Source organism: Gopherus evgoodei, chromosome 6 (assembly GCF_007399415.2).
Source record: "Gopherus evgoodei ecotype Sinaloan lineage chromosome 6, rGopEvg1_v1.p, whole genome shotgun sequence".
Classification (NCBI taxonomy): Eukaryota; Metazoa; Chordata; order Testudines; family Testudinidae; genus Gopherus; species Gopherus evgoodei.
The window spans coordinates 106,240,040-106,261,968 of record NC_044327.1 but is presented as its reverse complement, the minus strand read 5'-3'; the positions used below and the strand labels follow the sequence as shown (position 1 = coordinate 106,261,968).

The 21,929-nt window shown below is 43.7% G+C and overlaps 1 protein-coding gene across 3 annotated transcripts in view; it reads right to left on the bottom strand.

Annotated features, from left to right (window-relative positions):
- CCL28 (C-C motif chemokine ligand 28) overlaps positions 1 to 20,516 on the bottom strand; it is a 42,623-nt gene extending 22,107 nt beyond the window's left edge. The window contains exons 1-2 of one of the 3 annotated variants that reach the window (XM_030565755.1): positions 20,179 to 20,255; positions 6,697 to 6,757 (exon numbers count right to left, since the gene is read on the bottom strand). In XM_030565755.1, coding sequence (XP_030421615.1) covers positions 6,697 to 6,757; positions 20,179 to 20,210 — 93 coding nt within the window. In that variant the 5' untranslated portion in view covers positions 20,211 to 20,255. Of the gene's footprint in view, positions 1 to 6,696; positions 6,758 to 20,178 lie in introns of all 3 variants that reach the window. The other 2 variants (XM_030565753.1, XM_030565756.1) reach the window with 2 other exon arrangements.
- Between the last annotated feature and the right edge of the window lie 1,413 nt (positions 20,517 to 21,929).

Here is a 21,929-nt window from a genome sequence, read left to right as displayed (position 1 = left end):
GGCACAAAAGTCAGAAATGGTTACAAAACAAATAAAGATAAAATGCTTACTGGTGCCTAATTTAACTCTAGTAGATTCAAAGCTAAGTTTTCTCACCACATGCTTTCAGAAGTCTTACTGAACAAACTCTTTAGGTCAAGACCCTTCCCCCAGAGTCCAATTGATGCTTCCTTTGCCTCTTCAGGTAGAGTGAATGCAATGGGTCAGGAAAAGAAAGAGGGGTTCAAGTCAGGGGCTATGTGTTTTAGCTTGTTTAATGTGCTTTGTAAACTGCTATGTACATTGATGGCCTGTCTACATACATACAGTTTGGTCTGCAAGATCCCAGACAGTCAGGATGATCAGTTTTCAATGTAGTCGCCTTTTCCCCAACAGGTGGCATTAACTTATAGCAAAGTGAGTGATCAAGACATTTTAGTAGGCTTGCTAAACAGACGGCACAATAAGGCAATCAAAAAGGTAGGCCACTGCCTACATCAGGGCATTCTTGCTGGAATATTTAACAATAATTGACTGTGCTCAAATACTAGGTGGTTAGTTGACATTATTTGAGTGGTCAATTGACCAGCTTGCCAAGCCTAGGCTGGCAAAGCTTTAGTTACAATTTTGATTAAGGGAATGTAAATAATCTGTTTGTATGTTGGCTTGTGCTCCATTCGATGCTAAAAAGAAATCACTGAATGGCAGACAAAAAAATATCCAGCAATTGGATTCTAACCTGGTACTCATAACAATTGTCATGGGAGTGGGGGGAATGAAAAGCAAACATTTAAACTCTACATCAAGTCCTTTTTGAACGTTTTAATATTGTGTGTGTGTAAATGGAGTGCTGGTGAGGGGGCCAGATTCACAGCTCTTTGAGTCTGAAGCCTTTTCTCTTTTGAGAACAGGGAAAAGCAGCACAGACTTCCCCACGCTGCCATGGGCAACGTGCCTCAACTTGGAATCGCAAGAGTGAGAATTGTTAGCTGTGGAACTGAACTATCTGTGGTCTCAGGCTTCCAACAAGGATGCTAATTAGTGCCAAACAGGATGTGGACTCTTGAGTACTAGGTACAGAACTGAAACTACCAGCTCATTGTAATGAGGCCATGAACAGCTGTCAAATGACAGTTTTTGGTCACTACTAAATTAGGTAGGATTTGAACCAGAGACTATGAGAAGAAAGGTCTCAGATCCCATTGCCAGTCACAATTACTTCACCACTTTACTGTCCTATTAGAGTTAATGTTAATCAGCTGACTGCTCTCCTATGTTCCAAAATTACTTAAAAGCAATGAGCAGACAGAGGTGTATAGCTTACAGTTGTGTCCTGCATTTTCCAGACAGTCCTACAGTTATCCCTCTACATGGGAGGGCTGCTTATTGTGTTCCCACACAGCAAGACACCTCCTGCAATCCCTCTGAGCAGTGCTGCCTCACCATCAATGCCTACAGCACCTGGTGAAGTAGAGAGCTGACTGGAGGAGCATCACCAGCAATGCATGACAACAGGGAGAGTTCCCCTGCTCAGCGCTCCACTTTGCTCAGATGTTTCAGGAGTGTAGTTCTGGGTAGATGCCCTGCAGGAGCAGGATCCTAATGGGCAAAGCATACTGTTTGGACACTGACAGAGACCAGAACTGGGGTGGCAGAAGTACCCGACAGAGGCCAAGAGAGGGTTTGGAAGTGATCAAGGTAAAAGCACTTGGGGATTGAGCCAGGAGGAAGGTAGAGAGGGAAAAACAGGTCGGGCCGCAGAATGCTGGAAAGGCAAGGGATAGGAAAAAAGGGATGTGTAGAGTACAGAGAACACTGGTGGGGGGAACGAAGGATTGGAGGGGGCTAAGAGCATGTGGGGTAGGAGAGCAGAGACTCAAGAATGGAGGATAAAGAAATATCCTGTTCATAGAAGATTTTCATTGCATATCTACTCAAACACAAGCACAAAATGATACAACCTGCCTCTCTGGTATCTATTCAATTCAAAGTCCATAAGGAGTTGATATCTGGACTTTGATTAAATTTCAGTTCCTCAGACATGTTTCATATCAAGGATTTTCTCAATGTTTATAAGGAAATATAAGCACCTGCGAACTGGGACCTGTGGCTATTCATGTGAAGCAAAAAGAGTAATACTGGTGTTAGCTAAAAATGGGCACATCTCCAATCTGACATTTAAAAGCAACTCAGGCTGAGCTACTGCCAAGCAGATTTGGAACAGCAGCATCACTCACTGCATAAAGAATTGAAGCAAAATGAAAACTGGAGATTAAAATAGCTTCTCAGTCCAAGCAAAGAAAACTCTCCCGGGTTACACAGAATGGCTGATGGAAACTAGATGAGGAAAAAAAGGCTTTGTGTCTCTGGTTCTAGAATCTGGAAAACTTACAGTTGAGATTGGATCCCAGTAATATTGTTTCCCAGCTCCAACTATTTGAAGTACGATCACAAATTAAAAATGAGATGGTGGAGTGTGCTGTTACCTGAAAGACAAAGGATTTGTGGGGCAGCAGCAGCTGGAAACCTTGGTGATATCCTTTAAGAGTAACCTTGTCAATAGACTCCAGAGCCATACAGCTGGCCTTGGAAAGAACCCAGTGTCTGGATACAGGTCCTCACTATTCACAGGCAGAACCAAGAATATTGTTAGCTTATATTTCATAGTCACAAAAATAGACTATGAAAATGGAATAAAATTCAATAGCTACAAACTTTTCTATGATTTAAGGCAAATTCTTCTTGCTACTATACCTGACACATTCTTTTAAACAAAGAATGTAAAAAGCCTTGCCTGCATGAGTGTGGGTTTTATTTCCATAATCTGGACTACTTCTCTGAACTAGAAAGAACGAACAAAAGAACAAAAGAAAGAAGACTGGATGAGAAGATAGGAAATTAAAAATAAACAAACCTATGTTGAAAGAACATTACTAAGCTGCGACATCAAGCACTCAAAAGGGCACTGAATGGATGGTGCTCATTTAACAATCAGCTGTTCAATATTTTGTTTTCTCCTCATTGTTCAATATGTGACCTCCATGCCTTATTTAGAGCACATAGACTCTGCTCGAAGAATCATTCATTTCTTCATGGGCTTTTCTAGGGTGTTCAACACTATAATATCTGAGTGCTTCACAAATAATCTATCTTCACAACACCTTTGTGAAGTGAGGATGATGGGAGTTGAGGCACAAGAAGATTACAGTAAAAAAATGTCCACTAACTTTGGGTCTCCCATTTGAGATGACAAGGAGCTGATTTTTCAGAGTACTTAGCATTATATAGCACTACATATGTTCAAAGCACAGCTCCCATTGACTTCATTAGGCATGGAGTGTGCTCAGCCCTTCTGCAAATCAGACTCCAGTGTATGAATTTGGGCACCCAGAAAATGAGAAAAAACAAACCCAGTAGATCTCCTGTGAAAAACTTGGTTTAAGTGACTTGCCTAGCATCAAACAGGCAGTCTGTGGTAGAAGTAGGTTTGAGCATTGGCTTGCTAAATCCAAAGTTGTGAGTTCAGTCCTTGAGGGGGCCATTTAGGGAACTGGGGTTAAAAAAAAAAGTCCAGAGATTTGTCCTGCTTTAAGCAGGGGGTTGGACTAGATGATCTCCTGAGGTCCCTTCCAACCCTGATATTCTATTAATCTAAGCAGGGATAGCATCTAATTCTCCTGGGTAGCATTCAACTGCCTTTGTTAGAGGGCTTTCCCTTCACTCCCTTCCCTGGTTCTTGTCACACAGAAGTCCTAAGCGCAGGCAATGTGGTTTGCCTTGAACTAAAAACCCCAATAACATATTCCGAAGTCCTTCACGCTAGTTGGGCTTATCTCTACACACCGACAGAGTTTTCCCTTTCCCCTCCCTACTCCCAATTACAGTTCTATACCCTAATAGAACCTCTTCTTCTTCTTCTAACCCCTAGCTCCACACACCGATGGAGCTCCCTCTTTCCAGTATCCTGTTTCCAGCTCTGATGCTGCAGAGCATTTACCTGTGTCCCCCCTTCCCAGCTCTGACACTGCAAAGTCTTGCCTGTGTCCCTGTTCCTTATTCCCCTATTCCCAGTCCCCCATTACCATTCTCCTTCCCACTCTCATTCCCCATTCCCTTTCCCCCTCCTTCTTACAGGCCCAAATATACCTGCAATGCACACCCTTAGTCACACCTGTTATAACTTATGGTCATGTTCTGTTCTGGAGGGTCAGGAATTGAGGTCTTCATCCCATTGTACACCAGGGGAGGGGTAAGGAGTGAGGTTGTGCTTTGGTCAGGGTAGGTATTTCTCTGGTCTTAGTGTTTTACCTCTCCCCCACCCCCAAGCCCTCCTTGCCCCTCCCAACTGGCTGCCTTACCTCACTTTGAGATAAGGAGACAAGTGTGCGCTCATATTTAAAATTTTTGTTACAGCTAATGTTAAAAAATTATTAAATAGATAAGTTGAGAAAAGAGTGTCTGTACATCTGGGCATAGTGCTTAGATTATCCACAAATACAAAATTTGTTTTTAAAAGTCATATGATACATAGAACACAATCAGCAATAACCCACATTTAGGTGAATAGATTTAACAGTACAGTTTAGATATTAGAATCTGATTACTTGGGTACATCACTCATGAAAAGTTGTACAGAGATTTGGTTGTGGAAAGCAAAATATATAAATGAGTGGAGACTGTCCCTCAGTAATTGAGAATTAGATAGGTTGTCCATTTAGATTAAAAAAACTCACAGTCCATCAGGAAAGTATTTGAGTTACTTTCCAGATTGCGGTTCTCATAGGCACTCCAGCTCATTCCTCCTGCTATTGCCGATGTCCAGTGATGTGTTCTATATAGATGTCCCTTGACCACCTGACAGTGTCTGACACCACGAGTTGCAGTATCAGCCGAACACAGCATTGACCAACTCCACATTCTCTCAGCATTCGCTCGTTACCGCGGACCCATACGCCGATAATCAGCACATGAATTTGGACCTCATGGTCCCCTAGCTCTCAAAGTGTTGGCCAGAGGGGCATATTTTTCCAGCTTTTGAGCTTGGGCTTCATGAAAGGCTGGCATCCTGTTTCGAAAGGCACTGTGATGTCCACCATGATGACCATCTTCTGGTCCTTGTTGGTGATGACAATGTCTGGTCACAGTTGACTGTTGGTTCCAGGGATGGCAGAGTTTACAGCAACCTTCCCCACGGATGGTGGAATGGCTCTGACCAGGTGATCCTGGATGGCATTGTGTCAAGTTCTCAAATGGGGCTTGCAGCTACACAGGACGTGATGTAACCGCACTTCCTGCATCGCTCGTCCTGATTCCCATGGTGGACGGCTCCATTCAGCGGGACGCAGTTGAGCTGGGCCCAGTGGATGAACCTCAAGTTGGAAAATCAGGTGAAGCTGCCCCGGGGATGAAATTGTTGCTGAACATCACCTCAGACATCACCTCAAAGGCCTTGCCTTGGTTCGGCTTCCATTTCAGGTTTTCCACGTATTGGCAGTGGATGGCATCCTTCAGGGTCCTATCCAGCATAGTTCTAGCTCTTGGAATGATGATGGTGCACTCCATGTTCTTCACTCCCAGCTCCTGGTGTTCCTCACACCATGTCCAGTGGCAGCCGATACACTTCTCCAGTCATTGCATAGTGTTGCGGGCATGAGTTCAGAGAGAAGCAAAGTCTCCCCTGTTTCTTCCAAATTCGCCTTCCAGCGAGCCGCTCAGGTAGGTGACTACATCTTGGCTGGAGTGGGTCCTGGCGATTCACTTCTTCATGGCATCCCGCAGAGCACTTTCTGCGATGTTCCTCACCATGGCATCTGGGCGCGTCAGAAGGCGTGAGTGATCACTGTAATGTCGCAGAGATCGCCCATACGAGGGACCATGACACCGCTCTGCCTGTGAGAGATGTACTCCAATTTATTGCTGGCCCTCTGGGGAAGAAACATCCACTTCTTCATCGGCTGCCCAATGGTGTGGTCTGCCTTGTTCAGAGGTACCTTCGCCATGGCACATCCCCTCAGAAAAAATGAGATATGGGGGATCAGGAAGGTGTTCAAGGCATTGATCTTCTGCCACGGTGTCAGTAGGGAGGAGTCGATCCTTGCCAGGATCCTCGTAGGATCTCCGCGATGGTATCCTCAGGTGTCTGCTGGACACGGAAACCCGTCATCGTGTCGAGATGTTGGTATGCTTGCCCATCCTCAAAGATGATCATGGCTTCACTCTGGATCTAAAATGGTGTTGCCTGGACTGAATCCCTTCTACTGCCATCGATATGCAGGGATGCACATTTCCTGGTATTGAAGTGGAGTCCCATCCAGTTGGCAGCCTAGCTGATGATGTCAAACATTTGTTGGAGACTCTTGGAGTTGTAAGCAATCAGGACCAGATTGTCTGCATAGGCCAGGATATTCACTCTGTTACACTCCCACCATACCCTGTAACACTTTTAGCTCCATCCCTTATCTGTCCCATTGTACTAAAAGCCCCATCTGGTTGTGGGAAATGCAACACACAGCATCTTTGTCCTTCATACATATTAGTAAGGAGGTAAGAGAATTAAAAGTCAAACCCAAAATACTATCTCAGGCTAACAAACAGGCTTACATGCTAACAGCCTTAATCTTGAAACCATCCTATCTCTTTTTGCCATCCCCTGACTCTTTCATGACACACCTTCGAACTTTTTCAACAAATGAAGAGGGGTTCAACAGACAACTTTACCTCACAACCTTGATTCATCCCCAGTGTAAGTCCATCCTGTGCACTGAATGAAGCAAGAGACCTGTGGAAAAAACAGTATGTGATCATGCAATTAAAGACTATCATAATGCATATGCACAAGAGGCTAAATTAAAGTTGCACAGCCAATTTTAATTCTGGCACTTTCTAACATTTGAGTGCTTGATGTTCAAATATCTTAATAATGCTCTTTTAACAAGGTTTTTGGTGTGTGTATATAGCATTTTACAAGCATTAATCAATTATTTCTCAGAGGTCTACTGAGAGCTAGGTAAGTATTATTACCCACATTTTACAGTGAGAACCTGAAGGAGAGAGATCAGGAGACTTGGCTACGACTACATAGGGAGTTGGTATAAGAGCAGGGATTAGAACTCAGCAGTTCCTGGCTCCCAGTGCCATACCTCAGAGCACTGGACCATGCTTTCCTATTAATTTGTAGCCAATGTAATAGACTTCAGTAGGAATAGAATCATGCAGTATGATTGCTGTTGCTGCTTCATTGGAATGTGATGTTTCTCACATAGCCCTTACCAAATAATTTATTTATGAACATCAAGCTGATTTTCATTCATTCATTTTGCCACACACCTTCCCAGGTTATATGGCTCTATGTGGTACAAAGGACTGGCTGTTTCACAATCATTTCTTCTACCTCTCAGTTTTGGAATAGATTCATATCTCTTTGTATTATTTTTTCTCCAGTCTCTCTCTGAAGTGTTGCAAATCCATATCATACAAATCGGAATATGAATTTACTACTGTCTCTCAACAACTCTTTACTCCATAATTTCATCCAAATCTATCATATCAGCTGGTGAGAAGATGGGAACTTCTGTTCAGGATACAATGGAAGACTGAAGGGATGCAAAAGGACCAAACATTTGCTAGCAATTTACCTGAAGCTAAACAAAAACCAGCACTGCTTCCTTTGTTTTCAGACACATATACAACACATTTTCTTTTTAAACAGGTACATAGCCTGAGGCCAACCAAATATATTACCATTCTCTTCCAGAGAATTACATGTACCAGATACAGTTATCCACTTTAAAATGTTACTTATAATATGTAAATACCAATTTTTTCTCTTCAAAACTTAAGTGGGCTTTGTGATGGACCTTGGCACTGGGATTAATTTTATCATCTCTTTATATATAAATGTATTGATAATTAATTGCACATTATTTATGTTCAGTATGATAAGGTATCTCCCCAGCTGTAAAAGTTTGCACAACTACCAGTTCACATGTTTTAAAACCTTAAGCAAGGAATGTCAGACAAGAGGTGAAATGCAAAACTGGTTTGATGTTAATGTGTAGGAAAGTAGATAAGCTTTATGCAAATTATTTTTTATTGGTACTTCCAGGGAAACAAAAGTAAAACTACACTGTAAACACTAAACACTTCAGATCTATACAGCCATGAAAGAATATATCCTCTGATGGTCATGGGGTGAGGGAGGCAGTAAAATAGACCATTAGAAGTGCTAATAATGCCTCAGTAGCTCTAGAGTTCACACTTCGGTAGAATATTAATATAAATTACAGTCCACTCTGGTTTATATTAGGAATTACTCAAATATTCTGTGCATCATTGATTGGAAAGGGACTAGAACCACCTGAGCACTAAACTTGCTCCACCGGAGCACTAAAAACAGTCTACAGACCACAACTTTGGCAGCTTGTCAAAGGGGGTGGAGTCTGATCTGAAACCCATTAAAATGAATGGAAGGAGTCCCATTAATTTATCTGGGCTTTAGATCAGACCCAGGGAGAGGGGTGGTCTCTGATGTTGGCAGGTCACTGAGCAACAGGGAGTCTGATTTCTTGTCTAAACTGGTATCTTCAATGACATCAATAAAGTAATTCTTGGCAGGGAAAGTTCAGAGCTGTCCTGAATGAGGAAATGTCACCAGGGAAATAACCTACTCTCTCCCTTCAGTACAAAAACATTCCTCCTTTTGAGATACTTCCTTGTTTACCTTGCAGCAGTGGGTATCAAGTGCTAGCCAGCAGTTCACTAACAGAGCTTGCATATAAGGATTCTGTAACTGTTCTGTGCTTTTGCACTTGATCATCTGAAACCTTTAGTGTAAGCAATTTATACTATGTGGTAAAGTAAGCAATCTAACTAAGAAGCCCTTCAGCAAATTGGGAATGTAGAACAAATGGACAAAGAAAAAAAGAGAGATGAATCTCTGTCCTTAATACCCGATTGGATGAAACCCCTCTTTTTAGTATCATTTGTCTTTTCCTAGAAAAGGTATACCTATAGCCTACTGTGTATGCTTTTTAAACAGATACTGATGTGCTGCCCATCTGCTTAGTGTGATATTTAAATAATAATTGTGTCACCCTATTGTGAGAATGGTTTCAACAACGGGTCAGAAATTTTTCTTCTTTGCAAAAGAGTGCCCGTAAATCATCCAGCATAAGCAGAGTGAGATACACTATAACTGCTGACTGTACAAGAATTCTGGGGAAAACGCACTCATGGGAGACAGTCTTGGTGACTACAGAGTCCCAGTTTATTAGATGGATATGAAATCAAACCAAGAACTGGTTAAAAGAAAAAAAAATCCTGCGGCATTTATCAGAATACGTTTGAGACATAAACAGGTAGAACCTGCTTCCTCTTAATCCAGCCACAGCAGGATTGAGCTATACATATTAGAATCAAGTTTTTCATAGTAACTGACCACTCATCTTACTCCATTCAGGCATTGCTTCAGCTGCAGAAAAGTCACAGGGAAAAAAAATCACTGACCATTGGGTTAAAATCCTTTTCACAGGATTTAATGTCAATACAGCATCTTTGAATACTCCAAAGACCTTTCTTAGGTTCATAGACTCAAAGGCCAGAAAGTTCCATTGTGATCACAGAACTGGGTGACTGTGTCTCAAAATGGCTGATAAAAATCAGATAAGTGCTAAGTAATGCATACTGGAAAACATAATTCCAACTATATATACAGAATGATGGGGTCTAAATTCGCTGTTAGCACTCAAGAAAGAGACCTTGGAGTCATTGTGGCTCAAAACATCTGCTCAGTATGCAATGGCATTCAAAAAAGCTAACAATGTTAGGAATCATTAGGAAAGGGATATATAAGAAGACAGTAAGAATCATAATACCACAGTATAAATCCATGATATGCCCACATCTTGAATATCGTGTTCAGTTCTGGTCACTCCATCTCAAAAAAGATATATTAGAATTGGAAAAAGTCCAGAACTGGGGAGGTCAGCTAACTGCGTCACAGGTGGGGTTGGACCCATCTCCCCTTAAAGGGTCAATCACCTGGTGACAATTAGGAAAAAATGGTTACTTATCTTTCATAACTGTTGTTCTTTGATATGTGTTGCTCATGTCCATTCTGTGTTAGGTGTGTGCACGCCCATGTGCACAGCTGCCGGAGATTTTTCCCTAAGAAGTATCCATAGGGCCATCTCCAGTGCCCCCTGGAGTTCAGTGCTCATACATCGGTACATGGGGCACCATGGTCCCATGACCTCTCTGTTCCTTCTTGCTGTCAACTCCGACAGAGGGATAGGTGTTATATCAATATAATAAAAACCAGCAGGATCTTATTAAGAGGGATAAGGCAAAGATGCACATTCATTGTAAATATAGTAATAAAGCAAAACATAAAAGTAAACAGCGTTGTTTGACTACTTATTCCTATTACTACTTATTCCTTATTCTCACACGCACACACACATATATATATTCATTCACACATTCATTCATTCAAGTTCTGTATAGATGTTACAGTTACCAGCCTAGAAGTTGCTCATGCCAAGTTACTGGCCAGGTATCTTGGTCATGAGAATGGAGCAGAGTCTGTGTCAGATGCACCTGATGCTCCTGGAGGTTGGCAGCAGAACCAGAGACTCAAAATCCTCAGTCTTTAGAGTCCATACTTATAGGAATTAATTCCTATGTTAGTTTATGGGAGCTGTTTTATCCTGCTGTTGCTGACTCAGTCAGCAGATGGCACATTACTGGTGGCTCCACACTGTCCAAAGTTTGTGTTTCTCATCCTTTCAGGTGTCGGGGTGGATCCCAGTTTACCCTTTGGGGGTTGTCTGGTGGTCCACTTGACACATTCTTCAGCCAATGGATATTCACTTTCTAGGCTGGCACCTCCCTAATCATTCATGTACATCAAGCATTCATCAACATACATTCCATATCTTAACCATATTTTAATTTACTGTCTCCACTACTTTCGGAGTGTGTGCTAATTTACAATGAAGTTGTCATAAACAGATAAAAAAAGTTAATAGCACAGAAGTACTTTATATCTCTGATTGTAAAGGGTTAACAAGTTCAGTAAGCCAGGCTGTCACCTGACCCGAGAACCAATCAGGAGACAGGATACTTTCAAATCTTGAGGGAGGGAAGTTTTTGTGCTGTGCTGTTAGTTTTGGTTGTTGTTCACTCGGGGGGCTCAGAGGGACCAGATGTGCAACCAGGTTTCTCTCCAATCTCTCCAATCAGGCTCTTATAAGGTCAGAATAGTGAGTACTAGGTAGATAAAGCGAGTTAGGCTTATGTTTGTTTTCTTTATTTGCAAATGTGTATTTGGTTGGAAGGAGTTCAAATGTGCATTTGGCTGAAAGGAGTTCAAATTGGTATTCTGCTGAAAAGATTTTAATTTGTACTTGTATACTTAGGCTGGGAGGGTGTTCCCAGTGTCTATAGCTGAAAGACCCTATACCTATTCCATTTTTAATTTACAAAGATAATTTTTACTGTTTTTTCTTTCTTTAATTAAAAGTTTTTCTTGTTTAAGAACCTGATTGTTTTTTTATTCTGATGTGAGACCCCAGGGGACGGGGTCTGGATTCACCAGGGAATTGGTGGGGAGAAAGGAGGGAAGGGGGAGGGAGAGGCTGATTTCTCCCTGTGCCAGGATTACTGTCTCTCTCAGGGAGAATCTGGGAGGGGAAGAGAGAAGGAGGGGGGAAGGTACATTTTCCTCTCTGTTTTGTGATTCAAGGAGTTTGAATCACACAGTGATCTTCCAGGGTAACCCAGGGAGGGGAAGCCTGGGAGAGGCAACGGTGAGGGAAAGGGTTTACTTTCCTTGTGTTAAGATCCAGAGGGTCTGGGTCTTGGGGGTCCCCAGGCACTCTGTGGGGACCAGAGTGTACCAGGCACTGGAATTCCTGGTTGGTGGCAGCGCTACGGGTTCTAGGCTGGTAATTGAGCTTAGAGAAATTCATGCTGGTACCCCATCTTTTGGACGCTAAGGTTCAGAGTGGGGAATTGTACCATGACAGAAGTGAAAGTCACTTAACGGCTTATAGCATTTGTTTACATGGTATCAATTTCAGCTTAAGGCTCACAGCATTCACTTCAAGAACAAAGTCAATTAACCTGTTTGTAAGTTTTACATAGTAATAGAGTATCTTTCACAGGACAGATACAATCAATGTTTTCTGCAGACAGGACCTTACAAGTTTTAACAGAAGAACTAAAAGATTTTTGTTCTTGATGAAACTGGGGGGTCACTGTCACTTGGGGGAAATCACTGTTAGTACCTTCTTTAATATCCCTACATAGGAGGGTGGGTAATGGAATGGACATGATCAGCACATCTCAAAGAACAGCAGCTATGAAAGGTAGGTAACCATCTTTTCTTCTTCTTCAACTGCTTGTTCATGTCAATTCCATGTTAAGTGACTCACAAGCAGAACCCCTGGAGGTGGGCTTGGAGCTCAAGGACATGCTGTTTGCAATACTGCTCTACCAAAGCTGGTGTCGTCCTGCGCCTGCTGAATGATGGTGTACTGGGGTGCAAAGGTATGGACCGAAGACCAAAGGGCAGCTCTGCAGATGTCCTGGATCGGTACCTGTGCAAGGAAGGCCACTGACCAAGTTTGCGCTCTGGTGGAATAGGCAGTCTGGTGGAACGGTGGTGACACCCCTGCTTGTTCCTAGCAGAACTTGATGCAGGCAGTTATCCACGAGGAGATTCTCTGAGAAGACTCCAGCAGACCTTTCATCTTATCCGCCACTATGACAAAGAGGTACGCTGATTTCCAGGAGGATTTTGTCCCTTGATGTAGAAGGACAAGGCCTGCATAACATCCAGAGACTGTAACTGAAACTCCTCGTTACTCTTGTGAGGCTTTGGAAAAAAGACTGGTAGGAAGATGTCCTGATTATTGTGAAACTGACACCACCTTAGGTAAGAAAACTGAACCTGGTCCTTGTAAAACACCATATAACGGGGTTCAGACATCAAAACTCTGATCTCAGAGACCCGTCGGGCTGAAGTGATGGCCTCCAGGAAGGAGGAGACCTTCCATGAGAGAAGCAGCAGAGAACAAGACGACAGCAGCTCAAAGGGGGGGCCCACGAGCCTTGACAGCTCCCAAGAAGGGATAGGGTCATGAACTTGCAAGTACAGCCTTTCCAGACCTTTCAGGAGTCTTGATTGTCATGTCATGCGAGAAGACTGATCTACCTTGGACCAGAGGGTGGAAGACTGAGATGGCTGTCAAGTGAACTTGACTGACAAAAGGGCCAGGCCTGGTGCTTGAGATGAAGCAGTTAGTCTATGATGGATTATAGTGAGAACCAGAAGGGAGAAAAAGACTGTGGCCCAAGGCCAAACAGGTGAAGCGTTTCTACTTAGATATGCAAGTCGCCCTGATGGAGGGCTTCCTACTACCCAACAGGATGTGCTGGACTTACACTGAGCAGATCTTCCTCCCCTTCCCCTGTGTTCAGCCACACAGAAGCCACAGATTCAGGTGCAGAGACACTAGGTTTGGGTGAAGCAGACAGCCTTGGTTCTGCAAGAGCACGTCTGGTCGGAGTGGGAGCGCTAACAGGGTTGTTATTGAAAGTTCCAGCCACATGTGGAACCAGAGTTGGTCCAGCCATGCCGCAGCTGTCAGATTTATCTTTGCCTTGTTCCGTTTGACCTTCAGGAAGCCTTGCGAACCAGGGGTACTGGCAGAAAAGGTGTATAGTAGTCGGACAGGGAACATCTGGTGAGCCCGCAGATCAGGCAAAATTGTTTACGTTTTCTGTTCTGTCTGGATGCAAATAGGTCCTCTTCGGGAGTCCCCCACCTCTGCAAGATCACACTGACAACCTCTGGGTGGAGTGAACACTCGTGGCAAGAAGAGAAGGATCTGCTGAGGAGATCTGCCACACATTCTGGGCACCCAGGAAGTGCAACGCCATGAGATGAATGGCATGCTGCACACAAAAGTCCTATAACTGGAGACTCTCTTGACACAGGACTGACGAGCAAGCTCCACCTTGCTTGTTGGTGTAGAACATGCAGCAGTACTGTCCATTAAGATCTGCACTACTCTGCCCATCAAGTAGGGAAGAAACACCTGGCAGGCCAAGAGTATCGCTCTGAGCACCCCGACATTTATATAGAGGGAAGAGATCCTCCTGGGACCAGAAACCCTGCAAACTGAGGTTGACAAGGTGGGCTCCCCACCCCAGATCCGAAGTGTCTGAGACTAATGTCACTGATGGGGATGGGGCTACAAAGGGAACCCCTTCCAACACTGATTGTGAATCTGCCCACAAACTCTATTCTCTGAACTGGGGTCAGAGTTGATTTGTTTGTTTATAAGGAGGCCCAGCTCTTAACAGGTGGCTCATACTAAAGTGAGGCTGTGCTGGACTCGTGATCTGTCTCTAATGAACCAGTCATCAAAGTATGGACAGATCTGCATGATTTGACATCTCAAGTAAGTGGCCACCACCACCATGCACTTTGTGAAGACCCTCCAAGCAGACGATAGGCCGAAGGGCAGTGCCATGAATTGGTAATGGTGCTGACCTATCATGAATTGGAGGAATCTTCTGTGTCCATGGAAAATAGAAACACGGAAATAGGCATAATTTAAGTTGAACGTGGCATACCAGTCTCCTGGATTCAGAGAGGGAATGACTGAGGCCAGGGAGACCAGGCGGAACTGCAGCTTCTTGAGATATTAGCTGAGGCGATGCAGATTTAGGATGGGCCTGAGGCCCCCTTTGGCCTTTGGGATTAGGAAATATCGGGAGTAAAACCTCTTCCCCTTCAGTTCTTGAGGAACTTCCTCTACAACTCCTACCCATAGGAGTGTTTCCACCTCCTGCATGAGGAGTTGTTCATGAGAGGGGTCCCTGAAGAGGGACAGGGAAAGGCTGTGGGAGGAAGAGATGGAGGAAAACTGCAGGGTGTATCCAGCTGTTATGCTGTTGAGCACCCAATGAGTTGAGGTAACCTGGGCCCATGCAGTGAGAGAAGAAGATAAACAGTTCAGAAATAAACCGGGGGAGGGATCCTGAGGCACACCCTTCAAATGCCTGCCGTGGGCCACCTGGCTGTTGTGCAAAGCCCAACTGGGAGGTCGAGGAGGATGGAGCAGGTCAGCAGAATTTAAAGCCTCTGTCTCTTTTCTTATACAGTCCTTGCAAGGTGGACCCGAGAATCTAGGCAGTGGTGGTGGATGGAAATGTCTCCTAATGTCCAGGCCTAAGGAGCACACAGTGGCCCTGATGTCCTTCAGGACATGCAGCTTGATATCTGTCTACTCTGAAAACAGAACATGGCCTTCAAAAAGGTAGGTTCTGAATAGATTGCTGCACCTTGTAAGGACTGCGGCCACGAACTGTGCCAGATGGACACAGTTGAGACCATTGACCTGGCCCCCAAATCAACAGCATCCAATATTGACCGGTGCCGAGGAGACTGAGACCAATGTTGTGAGGCCAGGAAAAAGGCTCTGGCTACTGTCTAGAATTTGTCCATAATGACCAGAAATTCTTGCCTTGAATCCTGAGACAAAGAATCCTTAAACTTGGCTACGTAGTCCGGCAATGCCGGAGTTGGAGGCTGGCTGTCGAATACATTTTTCTCCCAGACAAGTCCAGCTTATTTGCATCCTTATTTTTGTGTGCGGTGCTCTGCCTGTCCTGCTCATTCATGGCAGACACTACCAGAGACCCAGGGGTGGATGAGAGTACAAGTACTCATAACCTTTGGCCAGGACATAAAACTTCTTTTCCTGCCCTTTTCAATTTGGAGACAGAGAAGATGGGGTCTGCCAGAGGGCCTTGACCAATTTCAGCACCACTTCGTGAACCGGCAGCACAATCTTAGAAGTGGCCACAGCCACCAGCATGTCAGAGAGACATCTGTAGACTCCTTCAGCTCCTCTGCCTCTAATCCTAAATTTGAGGCAACTCTTTTAAGGAACTCCTGGTGAGCCCAAAAGTCATCTGGTGGGAGCCGGTGAGCAGGACCAGCGACTGCCTCGTCTGGAGATGATGAGGACAATGGTAATGCTGGGGGAGTGACTGGAATACTCTTCAATCAGGGTAACTTCCCCCAGAGCCGAGGTCTGCATCTTGGTACCGGCATTGGAATCAGGCTCCTGCATCTGGGCAGGTGAGCGATGCCATGATCTGCTTCTCAGATGTGGCTGTTGATGACCTATAGGAGTATGGGGAGTAAGGCCCCTGGTATCAGAGGAACCCCCCACAGGTTCCAATACTGCCAAATGTGCTGGTCATTGCCCTAGTGGCCAGACTCCCACCACAGGGCCAGCACCGAAGTCTGGTGCATACAGCGACCAATGCTTCTATGCTTGGGGAGGACTCCTCTCTTGGAGACCATGGTGGGGCTGTCAGTGCCTCACTCTACCGGCTATGATGGGGGAGCTGGGGAGTCGTGCTGGAGGGAAGGGGGTCCTGTGATGTGGCTTTGTGGATCAATACCATGGAGGCAGGGATCAGTGCTGAGATGGTGGAGAGTGTGGAGGAGTTGGGGATTGAGGAGTCGGGACCAGTGCCGGAGTCGGTGACCCATGATGAGAGGTTGGCAACCAGTGCCAATATAACAGAAATCAACATTGTGAGGCCAGCAATACGTGTCATGGAGCCAGTGACTAGGAACAAGCTGGGATGGCTTTATGACCCACAGGGCCCCAATTGGAATACTCAGCAGCAGTCCGTGGTTTTGGTGGCATTTCAGCAGCGAGGGGTCTGCTCCAGGTCTTCCGCAGCACCGAAGGACACCCCACTGCTGAAATGCCACCGAAGACCCCCGGAGCGGGGCCCCCTTAGGCATGGGCACGGGGCCCTCTTCAGCGCAGGGCCTAATTCTGGGGAATCGGTGGAATCGGCACAAAGCCCGCCCTGGGAACAAGGAGCTGGAGATGGGGGCAGGTCACAGAGTTGGAGACTGAGGTCATGGTGTAGGAGGCATCAGAGGAGGCATAGGCTTGTGACAGGCAGCACGCAATTTGAAACCCAGAGACTAGGTCATACCCCGTTCCTGAAACAACGTCCCTGATGGAACCACTATCTATCCTAACTTATCTAACTACTAACACTAAAATATAACTATATACATGAATTGTATTATGAAAAAACACTAGGAGCTCTTGCAAGTGGCAAGAAAGAGAGGAGTTCCAGCAACCATCATGGGTGGCAAGAAGGAACTGAGGGGGTGTGGGCCTGGCAGCACCCCATATACTAGCACATGAGCGTGGGGTTTTAAGGAGTGCCAGAGCCGGACTAACAGATACCACTAAGAGAAAACTCTTCGGCAGCCATGTAAATGGGCACAAACACCTAACACGGAACTGACATGAGCAAGCACTCTAAGAACAACCATTTTTAGACAGAAAAATTAGTTTTTGGAAAAACAAAAATTTTCCATGAAAAGCAGACACTTCTCATGAAAACTTTCATTTATTATTTATTTTAAATAAAAAGATCACTCAAAAAGTAAAATATTTTGGCCAAAAACTGAAATATTTGGCTTTAGAAATGCTGCCATGGTGCCTAATGAGAGTTGTAGCTCAGTGATGTTACATCTCTATTCTCTATGGGCCACGCTTCCTGGCTGAACTACATCTACCACTTTCCTTTTCCAAAATGGGAGATGTAGTCTGTTCTGGGAGACTGGCCTGTAGAGGAGAATAGAAGCTTGAGGCATGCAAACTACAGCTCCCATGTGGCATCATTTTCAAATTGAAATATTAAAATATTTGAATTTCTGCTCAAAAAGTAAAAAATGTGTGGAAAAAAACCTCTAACTTTTCAACCTCTCTACTCACTATGTATTCACCTCCAAACAAAACCAAAGCGTCTAAAAAGTACTCCTAGAAAATAATCTGTGCAAGTTATCAGTGTAAAAGAAGACCACTAGAATTTTCTAGGCGCATTACAAAAACACCAATGAAGGTTTATTAAAAATACACTGACTGAAAAAATAATTCAATATTTTGATTCTCCATTGCTGTTAATGGAATAGCTGAAATATTAAATGTGAAGAAAAATATTTATTCACTGAGCCTTGGCATTTTGGGGATCTGCATAGGGAGTCTGTATGTCTATTCTTGACTGTTAACCATTTTTGTAGAGGAGAGTGCTGTGTAATGAAATAGAGTAAGTCTCCTCTCAGTTTTGCATGTCACAAATGAACTACTGGTCTCAACCTAACTCCTGCTGGATAGTGTCCACTTCATACAAGCAACTGACAATCTATATTTATTTGGCAGTTACTCCTCACAGTTTTGCCCTGCTAAGAGCAGAAAAAGCAGAGTTGCTGGAGATTAAGACAAAGAGCAATCTTCCTCAACTGGGAGAATTTGCAGATTTACTGTACTCAGGGCCGGCTTGGGGCAGCAAAAATGGTAGAGCTTGCCCTGACTGTACTTGCACTGTGGGCCTAATCCAAAGCCCAGAGAACTCTGTGGGAGTTTTCCCATTGACTTCAGCGAGCTTTGGCTCATACCTTACAATCTAGCTTTAGCCAGTGTTGTCACTTCTCATTTTGACGAGTGCTACTCGCACGTCTTCACAGGTAAAAAAACCCCACTCATGCAAGCAAACTGACTCTTGCTGAATTTAGTTACTTTAAAGCACCAGAGTGCATAACCCTTATTCCTTATATTTGAATTTAGTGTTGAGACTTATGATGCAAGCTACAATTATAGGTACAAGGTTATGAAAGTTAATCTATGTCAGTAAAATAGTCTTTTAAAGAGTGTTGCATTCTAACAGCAAATTAGCACAGGTAATCACCATTTCAAGAAATATATTCCACTTGCCCCTGAGGAAGCACCAGTACCTACTGCCAACAAAATAAAACCACAGCTTTTTGCAGAGAGTACCATTAAGTATCAGTACCACATATGCACTGTTGGCCCCATATTGATACAATTTAAAATACAAAAAAGCTGCATCTAATACTTGGGAGTAATGAGCTTGTGACATTGTCTGGACTGGCTCACAAGGATGAGTGCCAACCTCAGGGCAGACTGTTGAGAAATAGGCAGAGACATGCACAAAGAAGCCCCCCAATCAGTGGTGGCACAGAACTCCTCTGGGCTGGGGTGGGGAAAGTGAGCTCATCTGGCCCCGGGCTGGGGGGGATGACCGCTCCACCATCAGCTCCTCTGGCCGCACAGGGGTGGAAGAGAAGGGGAGGGGAAAGGGAGGGGAGCCAGCTTCTCCAGCCACAGTGGAGGATTGGGGGGAAGAGAGGCAGCTCCTCTGGCATGCGTGGGAGGGGAAAGGCAGTTCCTCTGACTGCAGGGGGCACAGAGAGTGCCCCTCCAAAAGCAGCCAAGTTTTTATTCCTGTGCATGCCCCTGGAAGTAGGGCACCAACCCCAAATTGATTGTGAGTCCTATACTTAGATTTCACCAACCAAGTAGCAAGTATGAACATCTCAAGCACTCATTTTTATTTCCTTCCCCAGAGTTCAAACTGATGGGAGTGTTCACCTGGAGGTCTCTCTTCATAGCTGTGTGGGTGTGTGGGAGGGGAGCAATCAAAAGTCTGTACTTTCGTGTTTCACAATGGCTCATTAGCTTTCAATGGGGCCTTCTCGTGTGCAACACCAGCACTTTACATTAATTAATGCTTCTTTCTTGTTTGGTGAGTTACACAATTACAGAGGTTTAAACTGCAAATACTCAATATAACTTTACACCATGGGATAGAAATAATATAAGTGAGATTACTACATGCAATGTCCTGCAATCATTTCATAAACACTAACCACATTCTTATAAACACAATATCTGTTTTAACAATGCTAACATGGTTGAGCCAAACTGTTTTCCAGCTCTGCATTTGTCAATGTTCAGTGAGGCCCAGTGGCCTTGGCATGAGCTGGCACTTGGTATGTCAGTGTCACAGAGGTCAATAAACAGTTTCACTTTACCAATCGTAATGCCCAAGCCTTTTTTGTTTTAAATCCCAGCCTATAGCAGGTCTTACCTTAGTATTATTCATTCATTATATCAAATAGTAATCTACCATCTTTACATGAATACTTTACAGATCTACCTTGTGCTACATACACGTGTCTCCTTTCATCTAATCCCACATTTCAACTCGTCTCTCCAATATCTTCACCTGGATATTTTTGCCGTTAAAATAGAAGTTTAACAAGGCCAAAACTGAAACTCTTACCTTTCTTTCGAAGCCATGTCCACTCTTCCCATTCTTTGTCACTCTTGAATGAGTTACCATTATCCCAATCACTCAAGTCAAAACATAAAATCCATCTTTCATTCTTTCCTCTCCCTTGACACAGACAAGCTGTGTTCAAATTTTGATGTTCCTTCCTGCATAAAATTTGTAACACACAACATTCTCTATTCACACAACCAGACTGCTTACTCATTATCTGCTGTCTTGACTAGTGTGATTGTCTTCTCTACATCTACAGCCTCCCTATCTCTCACATTGCACCCGCTATTAGAGAGCTTATTCCTTCACTCTCCCACTTCCCTGGTCCTTCTCGCATGAACAGATTTTAGGCACACCTCATACAAACAACTTTGGACTTTTTTATTACTCCTTATGCTTGAAATGCCTCTACAATTTGTATGAGGGCCTCAAAAATCTCCTTAAAACTCATTGATAGTTTTCTTTTTACAATGCTTACAAGAAATTATTAGTTTGCGGAGGAGTGTCACAAGGTGTCCTGGCCCTGTGAGGAGACACCGTGGCATCAGATAAGCCCAGGTCTGAGGAGTTAATCCACCCCCCGAAAGTACATGTAGCGTAGCTGATGTGTACATAGTCAATTAAAAATAAAATGTATGTATACACAAAGACAACAGATGGAAAGTGATAACTTCAGTATCAAGCCTCCAAGAAATGCAAGCGGGCTGAGTTGCAATAAGCAAGCACAATCATCATTACTTTTGTCAAACATCTTTAATGTTCCAATAGTGTTACAAGTAAAATAAAACTGACTTGCAGTACAGTATTCACTCTTATGGCCAAATTAGAGGGCTTAAAACCAAAGTTGACAACAGTTAACAGATACAGTGTAATATTTAAAGAAAATCCTGTTTAAAGAAAATCCAATTACAAATTTCCTCCACTTAAAGAACGCAAACAACAGGATTCTGTAAACGCCATTAGGATGGTGATAAAGTGAATGGGAAAAGATGCAATACATTTAAGAGATTGATTCAGCACATTTTAACCTGACAAAACTCTACCTTCATGGTCCCTTACAACATATGCTAACTACTTAGGCTAAACAATCTGTTCAACCTTGCATTTTGCTGAGATGCTGGGAATTTTTTACCCAGATCTTAAGAGCTATGTATAGCTCAAAAGCTTCTCTTTCTCACCAGCAGAAGCTGGCCCAATAAAAGATATTACCTCATCTACTCTGTCTCTCAAACTCCCACTGACTGTTTTCAATACAAGTTTTGCCTGAAAAAAGGGAGTAAGATCGTGCTCTGAAAACCAAATTCTACTTTCCGCTACACAGGTGTAAATTCCAAGTAAGGTAATACTAACAGAATAGAATTCGGCTTATGGTGAGTATAATTTACATAAAAAGGAGAATTGTAGGCTGATTCTATTAGCTTCTGTTAACTGACGGCTCTCTTTGATATATTTACGTAGCTCATAATTTCATTTTTATTTTAGGGAATGATTACAATGCAAATGCACATTTACAAGCTCCAACTAGGGCCGCCCTTAGGATTTATGGGGCCCTATGCACTATTAATAACCTGGTGCCCCTATGCCTGATGGAAGCCCGGGCTCGCATATGTATTTTAGATAAGGGTGGGCTTTTGAAGGCTTAATTTAAAAAACCATATGTCTGAAGATCCAAGCATTTAAGGCTAAAGATGAATATTCAGATTGTGCATCTAAAGATCTATGCAAGGATTTTTTTAGAGATGTGATTTTAT